The 21,785-nt window shown below is 39.3% G+C and overlaps 1 protein-coding gene across 1 annotated transcript in view; it reads left to right on the forward strand.

Annotated features, from left to right (window-relative positions):
* The first annotated feature begins 1,299 nt into the window (after positions 1-1,299).
* Positions 1,300-21,785, forward strand: part of LOC113537665 (radixin) — a 41,808-nt gene continuing 21,322 nt past the window's right edge. The window contains exons 1-2 of the mRNA XM_026932282.3: positions 1,300-1,559; positions 9,552-9,656. Coding sequence (XP_026788083.1) covers positions 9,645-9,656 — 12 coding nt within the window. The 5' untranslated portion in view covers positions 1,300-1,559; positions 9,552-9,644. The remainder of the gene's footprint in view (positions 1,560-9,551; positions 9,657-21,785) is intronic.

Genomic DNA, 21,785 nt, shown 5'->3' on the forward strand with positions numbered 1-21,785 from the left:
TTTATATCAGCTGCCCTTGACTACTGCTGTTAGAAATGAACACTAACCAGGTAATACATGATGATTAACCCATATTGTGTCTCACTGTACCATATGCCTTCAGGGTGGACTAACAAGGTAGGAGTGTCTAAAAAAGTGGACAGTGGTTAAAAACCCCAGTAACCATGCTGTGCTTGATACACTTGTGCCAGCACTCCTTACCAGTTTTAGTCACTAGCACAGCGGAGAATGGCCCACCAACCAAATAATAACTGGCAAGTGAGGGCATATCCCTGATACATGTCAAATATAGCCTAGTCCTGCTGAAAAAAATAATTAAATCCAGCATTATCTGACCTGTTAACACCAACCAAAACACAGGCCAAGCTGGTAGACTATTTTTGGCAGCTGGTAAGTTACACTATATGGCCAAAAGTTTGTGGACACCTGACCATCACACCCATATGTGCTTGTTAAACATCATACTCCAGATTTAGTCCCCTTTTGCCATTATAAGAACCTCCAGTCTTCTGAGAAGGCATCCCAAAGGTGTTCAGTGGGGTTGAGGTCAGGGTTTTGTGCAGGTCACATGTGTTTTTCCACTCCAAACCTGGCACACCATGTCTTCATGGATGTCACTTTGTGCACAGGAGCATTGTCATGAACATCTTTGTGCCTCTTAGTTCCAGTGAAGGGAAATTGTAATGCTATAGCATACAATCATTTTGAGATGACTTCCACATCTCAAATTCATTGGGCGCCACAGCGAAAGGCAGCACGGCGCATCACCTCTCTCTAAATTTCCCCTATGGGAATCGATAAAGGTACATCTTATCTAATCTTATCTAATCTTATCTTAATGACTTTCTAGACAATTGTGTACATTCAACTTTGTGGCAACAGTTTGAAGAAGAACCACATATAAGTATGATGGTCAGATGTCCTCAAACTTTTCAGAGGTCATGTAGTGTATTTTTCAGCTTTCTTATTACTTGATCAATAAATAATTACATATATTTTTATTGTGTTATTTTCTTAAAAACACCTTTGTTACCATGTAGCTTTAGTAGCATAATTAGGAAACTCTTTCCACCTATTAGCTTGACTAGCTTGGCCTATGTTTTGGTAGCTGGTCAAAGCAAGGGGAATTTTTCAGCAGGGATATATGACAGTTACACATTTTAGATGTTCCCAATCCTAAAAAAAGTGAAAAAATATACGTGTAGTTTTTGCTGCGACACAATTTGAAGTAGTAACATGAGGAGGCGCCCCTTCCTCTTTCCCGCCTCTCTCATGGATGGGACTGAACCACGCCTCATGTTCGCTCACGCCGGCCATATTGACGGGCCTCCGCTGCTCTCTGTCTCTCCCTCCGTCTCTCTCTCCCTCTCTCACCTTGCGCTGGATATTTACTGCCTAAACCTTAGTCCTCTATTTCCCCTCTGTTCGTATTAGCGTGCCAACGGGATACAGAGGCTCTTAAAAAGCAGTTCAGGATATTTTTCTGGTCCTGTGCTTCATTTTCAAAGGATTTCTGGAGTTTATCTTTAGCTCTAGGAAGACGCGGTGCTTCAGCTGAGGTGAGTTTGTATGTGTGTGTTTTTTTTAATCGGCTGCGGTTCGCTTATTCAGTCCTCTGCAGGCTTAGCAAACTGTTTTACCGTTACACGCTATAACAGAGCGTTCAGGTTTACTGTTACACATTTTATTTGGGGGGAAAAAAAGCAAAAAACGCGCTTGCTTGGAAAGGCACAGTTTCAGTTTGACACTAGGGACAGTTATTTGTGTTGTAATACCGTGTAGCGGTGTAACATCCGCCCAAAGATTAAACAGGACTTTATGTAAAGAGTCTGCGTTCTGTTTGCGCATATTGCGCATACTTCAAAAAAAAAAAAAAAAAAACCTTCAAAATGAGATGTAAATTAGATGTAAAACAGGAAAACCCGTATTTAGGACTGCAAAGCGGATTATAAGTGTTAAAGTTTCAGCCGTGTAGGCTTTCTCCATATGGCAGAATGGCTGCTGTCACAACTTTGTTCAGCCAGGAGCCAAACTAAAAGCCTAGCCGCGTCGCTAAGACACACGGATTAAAGGCTAATTTAGCATAAAGGCCTCCTCCGGTTATCACTGTAAACAAACCCTGTTTGTTTTTGTGTTTGTTTGTTGTTGTTTTTTTTCCCTCCACACATTTGTGTTCACATTCAAGGTAAGCTCCGAAAGGCCTGCAGTTCGTTTAAGGTTGCAAGTGTAACAAATGTGGCCTACTTTCTCATGGTGAATGTAGCGGCGGTTAATTTTACCCCATATTTTTGTAACCTTGTGAGGAGACCTGTGCGATACGATTAATGTAGCATATTGCGATACTTTTCACGATACGCTAGCTTCGGTATTTTCATGCTGAGCTGAGTGTGTGCACCATTGTATCAATGATATTTTTTATTTTAATGTCTACAGAAATAAAGTTGTGAAGGAAAATTGAACATTTGGTGCGAAAATATAAAAATATTTTAATCTCCAGTCAGTTCTTTGTCACTGTCAGTGATAAAGAGCTGGTGAGTTGTAAAAGTACTGAAAATTACCAGTAATGCTGCCAATGAGATGTATTTTGAAGTAAATTATCCTGATGAGGAGTGCTGCTGTTTGAAATTTTCATGGTTTACTAACCTAGACTAAAATATCACTGTATTAGTCGACCATTAAAAACATTTTATTATGAAATCTTTGTACAAAAATCTCTTTGCTCATCTTTGTATATACAAAAAAAGTAAAGGAAACAAGTAGATCCCTTTATTATTCTTCTTTCTTAGAAAGATATTTTTTAAAAGTGAATTTTTTTTTTTATATTGTTTGTTTTATATTTACCACTGTGTTGTTGTAAACTGAAAGAGAAGAGTGGCTTCAAGGTGTGTGAATACAAAGAAAAATCAAACTCGTATCTCAGCTAAAAACAGATCGTTGTTTCATTTAATTTTGGTCAGCAATTCAGTGTTCCTCTGTGCATCTGATAGCTGACATATACGATAGTTAAGAGCATGTTAGAAGTGGCGGCAGAGGTAGCAACGTAACATGTTTACAACAGTAACAGATTGCGCAGCCAAAGGGTTTGCGGTGCAGTCCTCATCCCCTGTGCGGAGAAAAGGAGGCGGCTGTAGACTGATGTAGGGCGAGTCCAGAAGAAGGTTGCGAAATCTTTTATTTGGACAGACGCAAAAGAGTTGAGAACCACTGGAGTAAGGCACTTGATCGGGTAACAAGAATAAATGCGTAAATGGTAATAGATGGAAAACGTGTTTTAATCTGGATTTAAAAAATACAAAGTCAACATTGAGGTAAGTGTCTGATCATACACCTTGACTAACAGAGACACCGTAACGGTTTTGATTGAACTATCCGTTCAATCCGTTATTGATTAATAGCTGTTAGCAAAACTTTAACTGCTTTTGTGGAAACTGTTATTGTGCTATGGCTAATGAATTTCTGTAAGTAGCTGTATGGGTTGAATTAAACTTAAGCCCTAGTCAGATCGGATTAATATGTATGAGGAGGTGGGGTTATTTAGTTATTACCATTGTATCTTTGGGATTTTAATCCTGTCTGAATCAGTAATAGTCTGGAAATTTACACCGTATTTTTTTCCATGTTTCCTTCTTTTAAATGACCAGTAGAAATAATTCCAGGTAAAATATATTATATATATACCCCCATTCTTTCTTTAGTATAAAGACACTATTTCCTGAGTTTAAAATGTAGAACAATCAAATATAGAGGATGTTTAGAAGAACGTGTCAGAGAAGCGAGGCTTCTGAGTGTTTTCGGTAGGTTTTTGAGGTTCTAGCACAGGTACAGACTACATACAGTACATTCTGACCTACAAATGATCAAACGCAGCATGTGGGTTCATGCCCTGCAACAAGCACTTGTGATAAAGGTCAAACAATCAGTTTGTACTAAAATTAGCTGTATGTAGTATACATGGAATTTTTTAGTGTGACAACCACGTGTACATCGTGAAGACATGATGTGTCCCGTCTGTGTGATTTATACAGAGATCACTTATTACTACTACACATGTCCTCTGGCAACATGACATAACACACACACATGTTTGGAAATTGTATCCTGTGTGATTAGAACTAGTCTACAAAAATAGTCTACAAAACACCAAAAACTATAAATTGGTACCTTGGCTATATTAACTTAATTTTTTTTCCCTCAGATTTTGATTGATAAATATATTGCTTGAATGTCTACAAAATTAGTTGAGACAATTTAAAGAAGGGCGAAACATTATACAGAAACATTTCAATATCGAGTCAGCTCATCACGTTTTCCTTAGTAAATACAGAGTTGGTCAGTGTTATCAAAGTAATGATGATGTGTGCGATGTTTCAGAAAGATATACTGTGAAGTAATTTATTACAGTATCGATACACATAGAGATGGTGTATGTAGGTTATTTTAATCTCAGCGATATCCCTGAGAAGGCTGTGTTGAGTGAATGAGCATGTGGCTTTGCTTATGTCATTTCACGCATGGACAGAAATCAGACCACACAATAACTCTAAATGAACTACGCTTGGTTGGATGTGAAATTTTTTTTTTTTTTGGTATGTGTGGCAATTATAGGGATGACTGTACACACAGGTTTCAGTGGAATGTGGGGGCAGCGGTGAGAAATGTTGTTCACTTCTCATTTTCACATTTAAAGCTGTGTAATAGCTCAATCTGCAGACCTCCTGGTGGTGTTGCCTTAATTTATGAAATTATCTGCTCATCCTGAATAAAGGCCGTCCGTATTAAAAATGTGTTTATTAAAGTTTCATATCATAATAGCCAAACCTTTCTATTACAATATTATATAAATAGTTTAATAACAAAATATTAAGTCGGTGATTTTTAAAAAGAGGTCCTCAGGCAACCCGAATCATAGGATTGGTCAAGGACAGTTGTTTACGCAGGGCGTGAGCACTTGGAATTGTTGCTTTACTGCATTTATATTGAAGAGAGAATCTTAATTCGAATTGCTCTATTGCTCTGTGTTACTTGTTGCTCCATGTTGCAAATCTGCATAAGAGATACATTTTTGATTATATTTCAAAATGTCCACACTGTTATGGGTGTTGATTATTGCACTTGAAACCACGGCGCTGTTAAACTTTCGATTCCCATTGGTCATGAGGTGTTGATTAATTTTCCTTAGCAACAGTTCCGATTGTAGTTCACAATGCAAGGCACTTAGGATTATGTTCGTAAACAAATTGAAAAATGGGTTATTTAACAAATAAGATGTATAATCATTGATATGGTGAAGCTTGCCGATCTTTATTTAACATTGATGGAAGGAGTCTCCAGTGTCAGGAGTTTGTAACAGAGGTAACGCTATTCCGTTAAGTTTTCCACCACAGGAAAGTCTTCGGAAACTTCAGGAAAGAGAAAAAAAGAGAGGCTGGTGTGGGCACAACTGTGTATAGCTGATATAACGTAAGTGATAGCAGGAATGTACAACATTAAATGTAAACTGATAAAGTACGACATTTTTATTTTTATTTTACAATATTGTTCTTTAATTTAAAAAATGTTAGACTTGGCAAAGCACTGTGGTGTAAAAGGAATGAATAATTTAAGGTTGTGCTGTTAAAGGAAAATAATCAACATCGGGTGATAACAGTAATAGTAGCTGTGCTTCGGATTGCATGACGCCATCACCTTGTTGGTTATTTTTATTATAACCGCATCATGTGTTTTATTAACTGATTATCAGATTAAAGCATGCCTTGATGAAATATGAAACAATTTGTAGATTTTTTTTGTTGCTGGTTTTGTAGGCTTTGTATAATTACTGACAGTAGTTGTGCTGTTGTGTGAGTTTTTGTGTGTGTGAGCATGGAGTACGCGTAAATGGTTCTTTGTTTCCCTGCAGCGATGTTGAGAAATGAGCGTTTTGGTATCTTTTTGTTCCTCATGAAAATGAATGGAAATGACTGTTTGCAGTCTTATTAATATTCATAATGCGCAAAAGGCCTCATGTGGTTTTGAACTGTGTATTTTTAGATGGAGCATCCGTATTTGTCATATTTAAATGAGTGTTTTATGATGTTAATATGAGTAGTGTTGGGGAATTTTGAAGAGTTATAATGCATTAAGTCATTGCCTAAAATGATCATTTCTTGTTATTGTTCATTTTTTTTTTTATGTCAGAAAACATGTTCTCTCCCTGTTTTCCCTTATCCATACTATAACTGTATCCACAATATAAAACATAAGAAATGTTATAGATTTATCAACAAATTTGAAAAGATGAGTTTTCTGTGGTTGAAAATGCTCTCAGTTGAAGCAGGGGAAGAAATTATTCTTCACTTTACTCCTGCTAGTGTGCTCCAGGCCTCAGCTGAAAATGTTCAGTTCCTTGTAATCATGTACAAACATGATGAGTGTCGTTTCTAATGAAAGCTTTAATATTCGTACTTCCCTTTCACACACACCGACGCTTTACTGCAAAATGTTTGACACAGCTTATTATATATACCTTTTATTAACATTAACATAGAACAATTACATGTTATTCAGTGTCAGATAGCATGTTTTGCGCAGTCAAATGAACATCACGTAGATTGTTTAATCAACTTTTATTGGGCACCAGCTGCTATGGTGAGAAACCGGATTAATCAATTGGAATCCTCCATTTTAATGAAAATTTGACTCGGATTGTAATGACAAAGATGATAGCTTGTGATGTCCCGCAGGTTTACCTGAGGCAGGAGGAGAAAATACATTTCAGATAAGGTTTTATAAGAGAATAATGCCATTCCGCTCTTATTACTAATGTTTTTTTTTTTTATTATTATTATTGTTTTCGGTTGAGCTGTTGTAAAGATATTTTACTGTAACAAACTGGTGTTATTGTCACTCGTACTACTGTCTGGCATCAACCCAAAATACACAAACACATCGCCTTTATCACTTTAATTGTACAGACACTGCAGTGTTGTAAAGTTTTAGGTTTGTAATGGAGCAACCTAAAATCTGAACCCGAACCTCATTAAAAGTTTGAAGTTTCCAAAAAGCGTTCAATAACTCATTCACATGTTGTGATTCTTTTTCCAAGTACCTTACAGGCAAAGTGGGGGAAAAATGTAGTAATGAGTTCAGTGCCTGTATCATTATTCATAATCTACCAAACATGTCCATTTTCACCTTTCAGCAAATACTTTTCATGCTTTTTACTGTCAGCTGGGAAAATCCCAAGTCATTTTTTCCCCCTCATGCATTTGCTTATGTCTGCTTTATGCATCCGTTTAATTCAGTGATTTTTAAATAATAGATAAAGCAGCATAACAAAAAGCTGTGCCTGGATCCCTAATGAACAAACCAGAGGAGACAGTGGCAAAGAAAAACCTCCTGAGATGACACGAGGACGAGACGTGTAGAGGAGCCAGAGACGAGAGAGAATCTGATGCTGGATAGTGGGATTTTAATAATTACTGTATACAGTCACAGAAGTGTTAACATATAATTAAGCGTATCCAGGATGTTTATGGCAAGCAGACTGTAAATAGGAGTCTTGAAGGAAATATAAGTGTATGAAGACTTCAGTGGAGGTTAATGAGGGTAGCAGTTTTTGTGCAAATCTCTCTGGTATTGAGGTGAGATTATTCTTTGCAGCAGGAAGGTGAGTTGTTTGTGCAAATAGCGAAGAAGAAGGAGGAACAGAAACAAAGATGCATGAATTGAGAGATTGCTCAAGGCTTGGAATTTTTTTCTTTACTGTCCTGAACTTGCCCCGGAGATTAGCTTGAACTCTCCCAAAGCAACCTTAATCAGCTCACATTTCATAGTCATGAGGAGGTGTAAATCAGTCTCTCTGTAACAACACAAACCTTTAAGCAATTATCCTTTATTACATTCATTGTAGAATAGATGTCAGTGCCACTGATGACAAGTTAACCTCATTGCGTATGTTTATGGCCTCTTCGTTAAAGGAACCCAGATGTTGGATGTCATGGGATGATGTCCTGCCCAGACAGAAACACTCATCCAGCATTGAATATCTTTGAATTTTCTTGATGTTTTCTGTATTCACTGAATGTTATTTCCTTCTCATTTTTGTTTCGTTGACTCTCAGCGTCACTACAAACATCAGATAGCTAGACAGATCTGAAATCTACCTGTGTGGGGGTCAGCGTCATGTCCTTAGTATGTTTGAAAATGTCTTACAATAAAATGGTTTATTTTCAGGTGGTGAATCAGGAGCAGGACGCCTTACGCGTCAGATTAATATGACCTAGTGAGGGAAAATAGTAGACAGCTATCTCGTTACAATACTGTGTTCCAGGGAACTGTTTTTCTTAGACCTGTCTGGACATGATTACTTTCTCTTGGTGACATCTGTAATAATATTTTACACATCTCTCCTTTTACATCCGGAAGGCAATTCATGCAGTTTGAGCGTGTTGAGCGTGCAGGGATACAGGATGTTTGCGTCACACATGGTCACATATTGTTTTATATGCATTCATGGTTTGAATGTAGAGAGCATCACTGGATCCTGTATCATTTTATTTATTTATCTGGCAGATAGATGATTAAGATGACAGCTATACAACTCATAGCTAAGTGTGCAGCATTTCTTCTGGTGTAAAATGGACTTAATCCACAAAGCACCTCATTTGTGTCCATTCTAGTTTAAGACTAAAGACCTCATCTTTTTTGTTGGTTCTTGCCGGAACTCGGTTCGGTGGAAACGTCAGTGGATATTATGGCATTGTAATATCGTGTAGAGATGATAAAATCATTATATCGCACAAGCCTAGTAGACAGAACCATTTTTCAGAACTTCTGTACTGTTATTTGTGTTGTTGGTACTGGTGACTGCTCCCTGTCTCTCCCTTTTTGCCCGTTTTACTGATGAATATAATTTACTTCCACCTCATTTTTGATCCTTTTGACTCATGAGGCTGTAACAGCCAGCCTCACATTTAGTTTCCTATATGTACATCACCTACTTATAAAAATATAAATTACAGTGAAAGATACAGTTCCACAGATAAAGAAACAGACGTGACTGATGATAACCTGATAAATGATCGTCAGATTTCCAATCACCAGATACACTTGCATAGTAGTTACGCTTATGCATATAAATTTTTCCCGCATTCATTCATCTTCATTAAGCACTTTGTCATGGTCACAGTGGATCTAAAGAGTTTCCCAGAACAATTAATGCAATGCAGACACACCCCGGATGGAATGCCAGTCCATCGCATGGCATCTCGCACGCACCCATTCACATCTAGAGGCTAGTCAGCGTTGCTCGTCCAGCGACCGGCATGTTTTTGGGCGGAAATCAGTGAAACATGGAACAAACACAAAACTCCATGCAGACAGTAATATGAGCTCAGAGTTGAACCAGGAACCCATCTTATGTTGCAAGGCTTTTTTTTAAACTTGTTTTTTTGGTAGAAAAGATGATTCTAAATCAAACAGTGATGAGTAATCAAACAGCTAAGTATAAAGCATTGTTCTTGGCTAAAAGCGGAAGGTAAGATGGCTCATTCTTGCGTTTTCTCTTTCAGGGCCTGCGCCAAAAGGATTCGGGTCGTCCTGTAACGGAGGACGAGTTTTCCTTTTTTTTTTTTCCTGGATAAGCGGCAAAGGAGGAGTTGAAGATGCCGAAGCCGGTAAGTCCAAAAAAAAACAAAAGCAAATGATGCATATGCATATTGGAAAAGAGCAAGAGATATGTCTTCTGTCTTTTGTTCTATGAAGGATGTGCTTGCTGTAGGGCTTAAGATCTGAGTCTGTAGTAGGACTGCTTTTTATGGTCAAATTTATTGTTAAATGGTCTGGCTCACAGAAGAGCTCACTCATTATGTAATCTCAGAAATAACAGTTGGTTTAGTGTGTGTTGCATGAGTAGAGAGAACAAAGAGTTTGATGATTGTTCATGCTGGTTAGCCAGATTGGGGAAGTATCGTTCTGCAAGGAGCGGTTTCACCAAAACGCTTCGATTGATGAAGTTGGGCAGATTTATGTATTTGAATTAGGATACATCATTATTCTTATTGGTAATTGAACCCAGATGTTGGAATGATCAAAACCAACGATGGATTGCGTAGACAGAAACTTTCCATCCTTTTTTTTAAACAGCATTTTAATCTCTTTATGTCTTGTTCATGTACTCCATGTAGTTTATATGATTTGCGTTATAAATGACTTTAGATCTGTAGTATATGGCAGCCATTTTTGAACATTACAGAGATGATCATTTTATTATATGGAGATATGTAAAACTTTAAGATTTAGCTTCCTTTCAAACCCTAAAGGGAGTCACGGTAGCATTTCCTGTACCTACTACAACCACATACACACTCATCTAAACATTCTGATGATTTAAGCACATTTGGTCCTGACTCAACTGTTACCACACCAAAAGGTGTTCTCACATTTCAGATTCCTTTGTGGGGCTTGCACTTGCTGGTCGCAGTCACATGAGGACAAATCTGGGCTGGAGTGTTATTTTTAGCCTCTTATGGAGGTTGTGGATATTTGATTTAAGTAAAGGGGAGCAAGCATTAACAGATCCCGGGAAGAAAAAAAACGAACGCCGAGTGTAGTTCATTGACTTTGGCATTAGGTGACATTTACTCACGCTGACAGCCTGAGCTAACAATTCCCGGGTGGCTATATAACAGAGATAAATGGCCATAAAGATAAACATTTTGAGCTAATATTGACTGCTACTGATAACTCTGAGGTAGTGCTGATTGCTTTATTGTCTGATTGATAACCTGGGGTGCTTGATGATTACTACAGTGATAAGGGAAAGCCAAAACTTTTTTCACAGTAATAGGTGAGACATGAGACATATCTTTTAAGTTTTAAGTAGTTGTGCATGTTGCTCTTTTCACTGAGGGCTTTATGGTTTATTTGTTCCCAGTATCACTGATGCTTTTCAGTAAGGGTTTTAAAGTTATGGTTACAGTCATGAATTTGTGGTAGGAAGAAGACACCATTTGCAGTTGCAATGAATTAAATAGGTGTTTCACTGCCAGTGCAAATACTAACAAAATGTCCATTTGAACAGTTTAAAGCAATAAATACATATCAGTCACCTTGTGCGTAATCATCGTCTGTAACGATATGTTTGTGCTCTATGTTCGCTGAAGGATATGACTTTGATTGATAAAATGTTCTCCAAGCCAGAGATAAACCTTGTACAGCTAGTATTATTTTACACTGTTCATTAGTGTACTCTCACATCTGATTTAAGTTTGTCTCTTAAATTCACAGCAATATGTTTGTGTTTTAAAATAATTTATTGTAACATTGAACCAGCACTAAGGACAGGGTTAAAAGGGTAAGTGTAAATGGCATGAATGAAATGGGATGAATGTAATAGCACCACAAAGCGCATTTATGATGCAGCCTTATGTAGGATGAGGAAATCAATTGCTTACGTTGCTAAATTCATTCACTAATGCACCTCAGGATTGCCAACACTTAAACATACAGCTGCAAGAGATTGCAACACAGTGAACAGGGTAAGTGCGTTGGTGCCCATAATTCTGTCAGTGTTTCTGACAAATGCTTGCTCACTGGAAAATAAAAGTGACTCACTCAGATTGATTGCACAGTATTAGATGAATGAGTGTTGCGGTTTAATTGTAACTGAAACATGGTTTCGTTGCTCATCTGGCAAGACTGAGGCAAAGGACTGTACACTTACCGGTCACTTTAACAGATCCCCTCTACACCTGCTCATTTATGAAGTTATCCAATCAGCCAATCATGTGGCAGCAGCACAATGCATAAGATCATGCAGATACAGGTCAGTGGTGTGAAAAACAAAAACATCCTGTGTGTGCAGGGTCTGTAAGCTGAAACACCTTGTTGATGAGAGATCAGAAGAGAATGACCAGACTGGTCTGAGCGGACAGGAAGTCTATAGTAACTCAATAGTCTCCCTTTACAATCGTGGTGAGCAGAAAAGGACCTCGGAAAGCCCAGCACATCAAACCTTGAGGTGGATGGGCTACAACAGCAGATCGCCACATCAGGTTCCACTCCTGTCAGCCGTCATGGGCACAGACTCACCCTTGACCCTCATCAGTGTGTACACCAGCTAAACCACTCCACCACAGACATCATATCCTCAGACATCCACTTAGCCCTATCCTATGTGAACAAGAAGGACACTTGTGATAAAATGCTGCTTATTGTCTACAGCTCAGTATGCATGTAAAAAAAAAAACTTCCCAAAGACCCGAGTATCTTATAGCCCTCTATACGGCGCAACAATAAAAACAATGAGAAACTTCAGGTTCCTATGAGTGCACATCATCATCATCATCAAATAGTCTCTCAACACTTTGCCATTAGTGAATGAGGCACAACAGTTCCTCTACTTCCTGCATGCGCACAAGCCAGCATACACACAGCCATGGAGAGTATCCTCATCTGTAGCATCACTATCTGGTACAAAAACTGCTCTATTTCAGACAGGAAAGCACTACAGCAAGTGTTGAGAGCTGCCCATTACATCATGTTTTCCTGCTATCGAGGATGTCTTCACTGAGCAGTGTATCAGGAAGTCCTGCAGCATCAGCATCACAGCACCTCTCCCATTGAATGTTCACTGGTCCTTGAAATTTAGAACAAAGCTAATGAGCATCTGGGCCAGGTCTACTATATTCATAAATAGTTATATTCCACAGACTGTTAGGCTATTAATCAGATCTGCCTGATGGCCATTTCATTTAATTTCACACTCTCTACCCTACCTACTCTACCCATGTATGGGAGCTCATGTATGTGGAAGAGAGCAGATAGCACTTTCCTCCATGTGAAGCATGAGCCGCAGTTCAAAAAGTTGTGGTTGGCTGGCATCATGTGTCTTGGAGGAAGCATGTGTTGGACTTCACTCTCTCTGGTTGGTAGCTGTCGTGTGATAAGGGAGAGCTGGCTGGTGGCTGGGAATTGGCAGGTGACCAAATTGGGGAGAATAGTGTCAGGGGAGGAGTGGAGGGAACAGGATATAGCCTGTTTTACATTAAAATGAGCATGGCCCTATCTTTTGTTGTTTGGGTATGAGGCAGCTTGTTGGCCTGCAGTAATGAGTGAGTGAGTGAGTGCATACAAGGTCAGGTGTCCAGTACTTTAGTATGAGTCATTCCCATTCTGTGGCTAAATCTCAGATAGTTTTCTACTGGGAATGCAGTGCACAGGTACATGTTCTACCACAGCTTTATGCAGCACTTCATGCACTGACCATCTACAGTAAATAGCCCAAATCCTAAATGGCTAGGTTTTTTGTTTTGTTTATTTTTAAATGGCATTTGTCTGAACTGAGTTACAACTTGTGACTATTCTGAGACTGTTGCGTATGCCCAATCAGTGGTCAGCATTGTTTTTAGCTCCACCCACATGCCCCTGCTTGGTCCTGTTTTTTTACTTGGTGTATGGGTGACTTTTTTTTTTTTTTTTTTTTTGTTACCTGCCTTGCCAAACTGCATTCAGGAGTAAAGCCCTACCTCACACATACTCACAGAGAAACTTCAAAACTGGTCTGCCCTCTAACACGGCAGCCGTTGTCTCGTCTCAGTCCACAACCACAGCCAAACTAAACACCAGTCTGCTATCTATCCACATTGTAGCTCCATTCATTTGTGTTCTCAGGAAAAGACAGCAAACTGCAACATGCCCTCTGTCATCTGATGTTCAGTTATACAACTGTTCTCTTTAAGTTTGTGCTGCATGTCGGAGTTTGATTTATGGTTTGGTGAACAGGCACAGATGAACAGTGTAAGATGAAGGTTATTCTCGAGTGGTGTGTTTCCAATTAGGGCTGAAGTCACTGCAGTACAAGCGCAGAAAGAACAGCTGTGATGATTAGCTTTTAAACATTGTATTGATTAGCTTCTTTCTTCCTCTGTCTTTGTTTATGTGAATTTTCTGGAAAGGTCATGCAGGATTATTAGTAGGAACTGTAAAGCAGGCACACACTTGCGCAAAGCATTCAAATACAAATACAAATGCAAATACTAACAAGGAATAGTAAACTGCTTTCGGAAGTTCCGTGACATCTAAAGGCTTTTTAAAAATGGCAAAAACTCAGCAAAAACAAATATGTATTTTTTTTAATTGTAGCTAAAAATGACTAAAAACTAATTTGAAAAAAAAAAAAAATTATAAATTTAAACAGCTGCATAAATGGATAACGCAATAGTTAACACTAACTTAAATTATACCACCATTTGATAAATTCTTGATTCTGATTCTGGTTAGAAAGAGTTTAATGTTTGGAAGGAGTCTCCATTGTCAGCCCTTGAAAAGTCAGAGATAAAGTTGTTTTTAGAAGTTTTCCACCATGGGAAGATGTGTTTCTTCTTAACAAGCTGCATTTTTTTCGTTCCTACTAACTTCAGGAGTGAGGAAAAAGGAGAGGGAATTATAATATTTTGTGAATTGATATTGACTGAGGGGTTTTAAAATAACCCCTTCTCTAACCTATACTTGTCCCAACTAAAAACTTATACATTATTATTAGATTTTTTTTCTTATTATTAACGTTTTCTCTCTACAAACTCGATTGATTTTCGACTAAACTTGGGCAGATTTTAAAATTCCTTTTCCATTTGCACGGGCAGTTTCTTTCTTCATTTGACTGACTTTAAATGTGACTTATTCACACTTCATTGCTCTGTAAAACCTGCTCTCTGTAAGTACTGTGGGGGAATGAGAGGGCTGCAGGACGAGCAGAAGGCGCTCAGCGATGCCGTCTTCGCCCTCAGGGGGTATTTATGACCTGATAGACCTCACAGGGAGAGAGGGTTTGCATGTGGCATTGCGTGTGCCTGTTTTTGTTTGCACTTCGTCGAGTGGAGTGTAAAAGGCCAGTGTCAGATGGGAGGTCTGGGTCAACATCCTGTGTGGAAGGAATGAAAGTAGAGTGGAGTGAGGAGGGGGAGTTATAGCAGGAATTTAGTGTTTGTATGTGTTTGTTCTCTACTGTTTGCTTCACCAGTATAACAGTGAATTTTAAAGAAATGTTATGCCTCCACAGTATTTATTACTGTACTATATAGTTTATACTGTATGCTGCTGTGAAGACCATACTAATACTGGGTAGGACCTCATTTGCCCTCAGAACAGCCTTAATTCTTTGTAGCATGGATTCCATAAGGTGTTGGACACTATCCTTGGAGATTCATGGTGACATCACATAATGTGCATCACATTTCTACACGTTCATGCTACGAATATCCTGTTCTACCACATCCCAAATGTGCTCTGTTGGATTCAAGTGCAGAAGACGCATTATCGTGCTAGAAGTAGCCATTACAAGATGGGCCATATATTGTGGCCATGAAGGGATGGGCTTGGTTAACAGTACTCAGATAGGCTGTGGCATTCAAACAATGAGGGGCCCAATATGTGCCAAAACAGCACTCCCCACACCATTCCACCACCGCCACAAGGTAGGTCGGGTCCATGGATTCATGTGGTTGACACCAAATTCGTCACTGGATCCCATCTCTCATAATACCTGATGTTTCACCACATTTTGATGTATAATTTAAACATATCTCTGATAGCAGTGAACATGTCAATTCGAAAGCGGAAAGGCGTATGCTTGTTTAGGTCTTGTGTGTGTGGTTTCTCAGGTTTTAGCTCGAATTGTTGTCGTCTGCAGTGTTTGTTGGAGTGTTAGTGTCTCCTGGACAGTCGCTGTCATAAGCAGGGTTTATTTTTCGCTACCATGTCTAAGAGTGGTTAATCAGTACAACCCCCCCACCCCCCATCTGACACTTCACCTTGGCAAATCTCATATAAACGGCTTACAAACAAGACAGCAACACATTTAATTAAGAGGGTGTGGCTAAGTGAGGAGAGAAACCGCGGGAGAGGAAGTGCTGTGTATATATACACTAACACCACTCCTTGACTAATATGCTGATGTCAAAACACACACCCACACACAAACATGGCTGCCAGTAAAGGCTCTGATGTGAAGATGAACCGTCTGACATATGGAAACATAATTTAACAGACATACTGAATATTTAGGTATTAATGTTGTGTACCTGAGTCTTCTAGTTTGGATAGTTTGTTTTGATGCAATAAATCAATTATTAGTGAAATTAAATAGATTATTATTGATAAAGGACGAATGACTGGTGTTGATATTTTTAAACTGATGTGTAAATAATGTATTAGGTTAGCAAGGTGATTGCTAGGATGATCAGAACTATTTTTACCTGTTGTGACCTGCAACAACTTTGTAGTTATGAAATCTTGTCAGAGCTAAGCCTGCGCTCTGCAGTTGTGTAATCTGAATTAGCGGATCAGGACAAGCACAGTGTTCGTTTGCTGTTCGTTTGCTCTGGCTGGAAGATGTTTGGCTTCGAGTGTGTTTTGGCTCAAGACCTGCAAGGCTGTGTGCGCACACTCGCGACTATACAAAAGGCCAGCCATTTCACGGCTGATTGCTGGACGCCTGCTCCACTCCTGACACAAAGGGACTGCCATTCGGAGCTAGTGGCCCGGAAATGACAATTAAGCTCTTCCCTCATCACTTCTCTGCCTTTATGCCTTCCGTGTGTGTGTGTGTGTGTGTGTGTGTGTGTGTGTTGGGAGTGTCAGCTGCTCTGTACTGATTGAGGAGGGTGTGGTAGCTGGAGGTTATTGCCGACCGTCTTGGTCAACTTGTCTGACAGCATCACTTCTTCTGAAAAATGATATATAATTTGTTTACGTTTATAAATGTTCCAAAATGTTCCGTGTTCTCTCAGCGCACGAACATGTGCTTATATTTTAAATTAATAGCAGTTATTGCAAATAAATAAATAAATACACTGAGAAGTTGTTAACCTTTAGAACCCTAAGGCATTTTCACTTCCTTTATTTCTTTATTACAGTCACTACAGAAATTCATACATACTTTTATTGTTTTCAGGACATTCGAGGCTACACATTAATATCATTATGTGATATATAAATACTTACAGATCACCATTTTTATAAATACTTTTTATCAGATATCCCCTTAGTTTCATGCTGATTGCCAAAGTTCTCGGATGGCAAACAAGAAGTTCCTTGTCCTTTTTTTTGCTCATGGCTAATTGGCATGAACTTCTTGAACATCTAGCTACTTCAGGAGTTTTCATATCTCATGAGAGCCCTTGAGTTTGTGTAGTGTCATGTATAAGGTAATTATGTGCAGCTCAATTATTTCATATTAATAACATGAAAGAAAACAACCAAAAGAAGCCTATAAATTAAAGCAAATTATATTTGCATAAAAGGACAAAAAATGCATTATATAAAATGAGGAAGGACTGGTGTGTGTCTGTGGTAGCCGACGCTCTTTAGTGGCTGAACTGCATTATTGGAATATTTAGGAGGCACTCTTTTACCATTTAGTTGTCCTTTTGTCATTTTCAGCTCTCTATACCTTTTATGGAATTTTGTGGGCGGAGCTACATGTAAATCAGCTGTGCTTTGAACGTGATCACATGAGTACGAAAATCAACATTACGGAAACTTTTGTAAATCTGGTGGAAATTTTTGTGAAAGATAGTGTTTTTTTTTTTTTTTTTTTTTTTTTTATATAAAGGTAAATTAACAAACCTCTGTTTTCTCCAGATGTTTTTATGAGATTGTGATGCTTGTGACAGCAGTACACTCACTCACGCTAACTCACAAAACACGGAAATAAGATCCAGCCCACGCATGTGGGGGAAAATTCTTTATTATGCATTTATTGAATGTTGAACATTGCACAGTGAAGCTGTGGTAGTATTTGGAGGTAAAAATTCTTTGATTTTGGTGATGTGCATCTTCTGATGTGCATTTCTGAGCGATAAACACTTCCTGAGTTATGAAACTGAGCGAACTGAGAAATGGCGTATATTCGACTATAAGGTCAAATACTGTGTTTATAAAAATGATTAAAATGATTACACATTAGTTTTGTACTTCTGTAGCACTATATTGAGAAACGGCTCTGTTTGATCATCCTTAGTGGTTATTTTTAAATGCAGCCCTCTCGCTGACACTCATGACCTTCCTCATTATGTAACTGCAGCTGAAATGTGTGCTCTAGAAGGCATGTGTATCGGGGTGTGTGTGTGTTTAAGGCCGAGAGCACTTCTCTCCTTCCTGCTGTCAATTATTCAGCTCTATTCAGCAGCAGCAGCGCGCGCACACACACACACACACACACACACATACACGCCTGTTCAGAGAGTTCAGCTTGGCTAAACTGTGCCAGTGTGAGTGTGTCTAATCAGTCACAGGTCTGTCACCATTATGAAATTTTAGCTGATGATTGTCATGTGATTGTGATTGAGTCTAGTGTTTCTGCTGAGTTTATCCCACTCGTGCAAGCATAAATGGTGTAGTAATACACACACAGTTTATGAAGTACAGCTATTTAGACATTGTACATGTAAGAATTCAGTGTACATATTCTCAGCATACCTGCACACCAAGATAAAAATTTCTTTAAAAAAAAGAGTCTGACTTGTGTTTTTTGGGATGTATTAAAAACTTACTGAGCATTAATGGCGTTTTCTCTTCCTCTGACTTCCGAATTGCTAAAGAGGCTTTCAAGTGGCGCAACAGAAAAGCATTTGCCCTATTGCTGAGAGATCACAAGTTTGAATCTTTGACGAATTCTCAGCTGCTCGGGGCCGAGGGAGGAAAACTGGCTGAGAGGGATGGCTCTCTCTCTCTCTCTCTCTCTCTCTCTCTCGCTCTCTCTCTCGCTCATTATCACAGTGACAATAGTGAATTGGCAGCTCATGTATGTGGAAGAGGGTAGATAGCACTTTTATTCAAGAGGGTTAGTTTGAAAAGATGTGGCTGGCTGGCTTCACGTGTCTTCACGGTAAAACCTCAGGTAACCTTCACCCTCCCGGGGGGGGGAGGGGAGAGCAGAGCGGAGCTTAAGAGTTCTCAAAAAATGTTCAAAGAATCATTAGTGGGAAATTCTAAGCCAAAAAATTGATTCCTATTTCATCAAGAATCATGCAGCTCTATTCTGTATTAGCAGTGTGCTCATGGTGTGAGCATTATTCACATTTCAACTCCTACACTGGAGGAAGTTTGAAGGTCAGCGATCAAATCTCTTATTTCACAATGGAGCTGCATTTTATCTACTTGCATGTGATAAAAGATTGTGAAGGTCTACAAGAACATGGCGCCATATTCTAACCAAGATCACAAATTCATGATTAATCAGTTCACCATTATAGGCTACAATATTGGATAATATAGAGCTCTAGCACAGAGCCTTTGTAAATTCAGTTTTATTTGTGCTGATGAATACAGGAGGAAGGAGCTCTGTGCATGTTCTAGATATTTAGTGGTCAAATAATAATAATAATAATAATAATAATAATAATAATAGAGGAATAAATGGTAATGCACCATATTTTCCAATAGTAAGGGTGTAGTGGAAGTAGGAATGCCACTATCCTGGCAAAAAACATTTCATTTGGTAAGTAGAGAGAGAGCTACAGAGTTTCTGGAGTGTGATGGAGAAGAGGCAAGACGTGTGTGTGTGTGTGTATGTGTGCTTGACTGAATATGGCAAGGCTGGAACTTTCATGAGGCAGTGAGTAAAACAGAGGAGAAAGGAAGGCCTGGCACATGGATACGAGAGACCAAGGTAACTCAATCCCAACAGGACGGCTCCCTGGATCACCTTTCGCATGTGTGTGCGTGTGCATGTGCTTGTGTGTGTGGAGAGTGAGCGAGAGTGTGTGCACGCGTGAGAGGGAGAGTGATAAGTAGAGGTAGCTACCCCATGCACATGCGAACAGCCTGTAATTCAGCACCAGACAGTGACGCATGAGACACGCATGCACACACGCAGGGATAAAGAGTGCCCTCTAGGTCGTCCCTCCTCCATTAGGCTACAGCGCAGGTCGCAAAGGGCCAGCAACAGCCAATCACAGAGCTCCATCATCCGCTACGCCTCAGCAAAAGTGCAGGCTGGGAAAGCAGCGCTGGCTTCGCAGAGAAGCCGAACACGCTTACCCTTTCAGAGTGCTGAGAGAGCAGAAAAATGTATGCGTAGGGGTTTTCTCTCAGCTAGACACCCATTGTGACCCTTAACAGTGTTTTCTTTTTTCTGTTTTGCTCACACTTGTATGCGCGCGCACACACAGACATGCCACGTGCAACACACTCACGCCGACACACTCTTCTTGACATCCAGAACAAATAGGAGCGTGAGCCGGACATCTCTGTGTTGATGGCACATGGAGATGCTCCCCCACTGTGCCATCACAGAAATAAGTGGTCCAGTTCTGTCTGTTTTTTTTTTTCTTTCTTTTTCTTTCTTTTTTTTTTTTCTTCTTTTTTTTTTTTTTGTCTGTACACGTGAAACAGTCTTGTCCATGTCCAGGACTGATAGAATTAGGCCACTGAAAAGCACTTTTGGGGTTATTTTGACAGCAGTCTCTCAGCTTTTGTTCACACGCTCCAAAAAGATGAAGTGATCATGCGCTTGTTTTCTGCACATTTTCTGTTTGCAATTTTGGAGGCAGGGAACACGTTTCGCAAAATGTGACTGTCTGAGCATCTGGCTCAGCTTTATTGAGAAAATTGCTTGTAGGAAAATGAAAACCAGGGCCACAAATAATTGCCAAATAAGCAGTAGGTCGTTCAGAAGAGATGCACTGAAGTGAACATTCTGTTTATGGCTAAAGCTGAATTTCAGGAAATACTTGAATACTGAACCCCAGATTGCAAATACAGGAGTATGTATGTTTGTTTGTTTCTTTTTTTTTTTTTTTTTTTTATTAGTCAAAAAATATTTGCTAAGTGAAATGAGTCTATATACATGAAAAGAGCTTGGCAAGATTTTATACGGATTTGTCAAGGCTTCTTTCAATTGTTAATATTTCTTGTTTGCTAAAGGAGTTTTGCTTGAAAACCTCTATATTTTTTGAAAACTTTTCTTTTTACGAGGTCTCCAGAGGAACTTCACTCTTAGTCTGTTCGCCGAGTCCGAAGAATGGTGACATTGATGCTTTTGGTTCGTTTGTTTTGGTTTCACACTACGCATAAATGAACCAAAAACCAAAAAACTGCCGGGAAAGATCACCAAAATCAACCAAGCACAGAGAACACGGAGTTGGCGCTAAATAGGGCTGACCAGTGTGACGATAACATCAATAATCTTAAATTACATCATAACACTTTTCTGAGATGTCACAGATGTCGTGATCTGTTTTTCTGACATTTTTCTAAAACAGCAGGTGCAAACTCTAAGTTGGAATTCAATTGATGTTAAAATTTTGTACTGAAATGCTTTTTCTCCTATTTTTCTCCCCAATTTGCTCACCTGCCAATTCCCAGCCACCAGCCTGCTCTCCGCTATCGTACAACAGCTACCAACCGAGGAGGGTGAAGGCTAACACGTGGTTACTCTGAGACATGTGAAGCCAGCCAGCTGCATCTTTCTGAACTGCTGCTGATGCTGTGTCACAGCGTAAAGCACTTGGAGGACAGTTCTGTCCGCCCTCTTCCGCGATGAGCTCACATGAGCTCACAGACACCCACAATTGGTTAATGTTGCTGTGATTGACAGGGGAGAGAGTACCCTGTCCCTCCCACCCAGTGAGCATGGTCACTTTTGCTCCCTAGACTCTTGGCCACGGACGTCTGTGGCTTTATCGTGATTCAAACCTGCGATCTCTTGACAGTCGAGTGAACACTTTTCTTAATTGATTATTAGAATTTTTATAACATCTTATTTTAATATATATTTTTTATAACATCTTATCACATCTTAT

The sequence above is a fragment of the Pangasianodon hypophthalmus genome, chromosome 26, assembly GCF_027358585.1.
Source record: "Pangasianodon hypophthalmus isolate fPanHyp1 chromosome 26, fPanHyp1.pri, whole genome shotgun sequence".
Taxonomy (NCBI): domain Eukaryota; kingdom Metazoa; phylum Chordata; class Actinopteri; order Siluriformes; family Pangasiidae; genus Pangasianodon; species Pangasianodon hypophthalmus.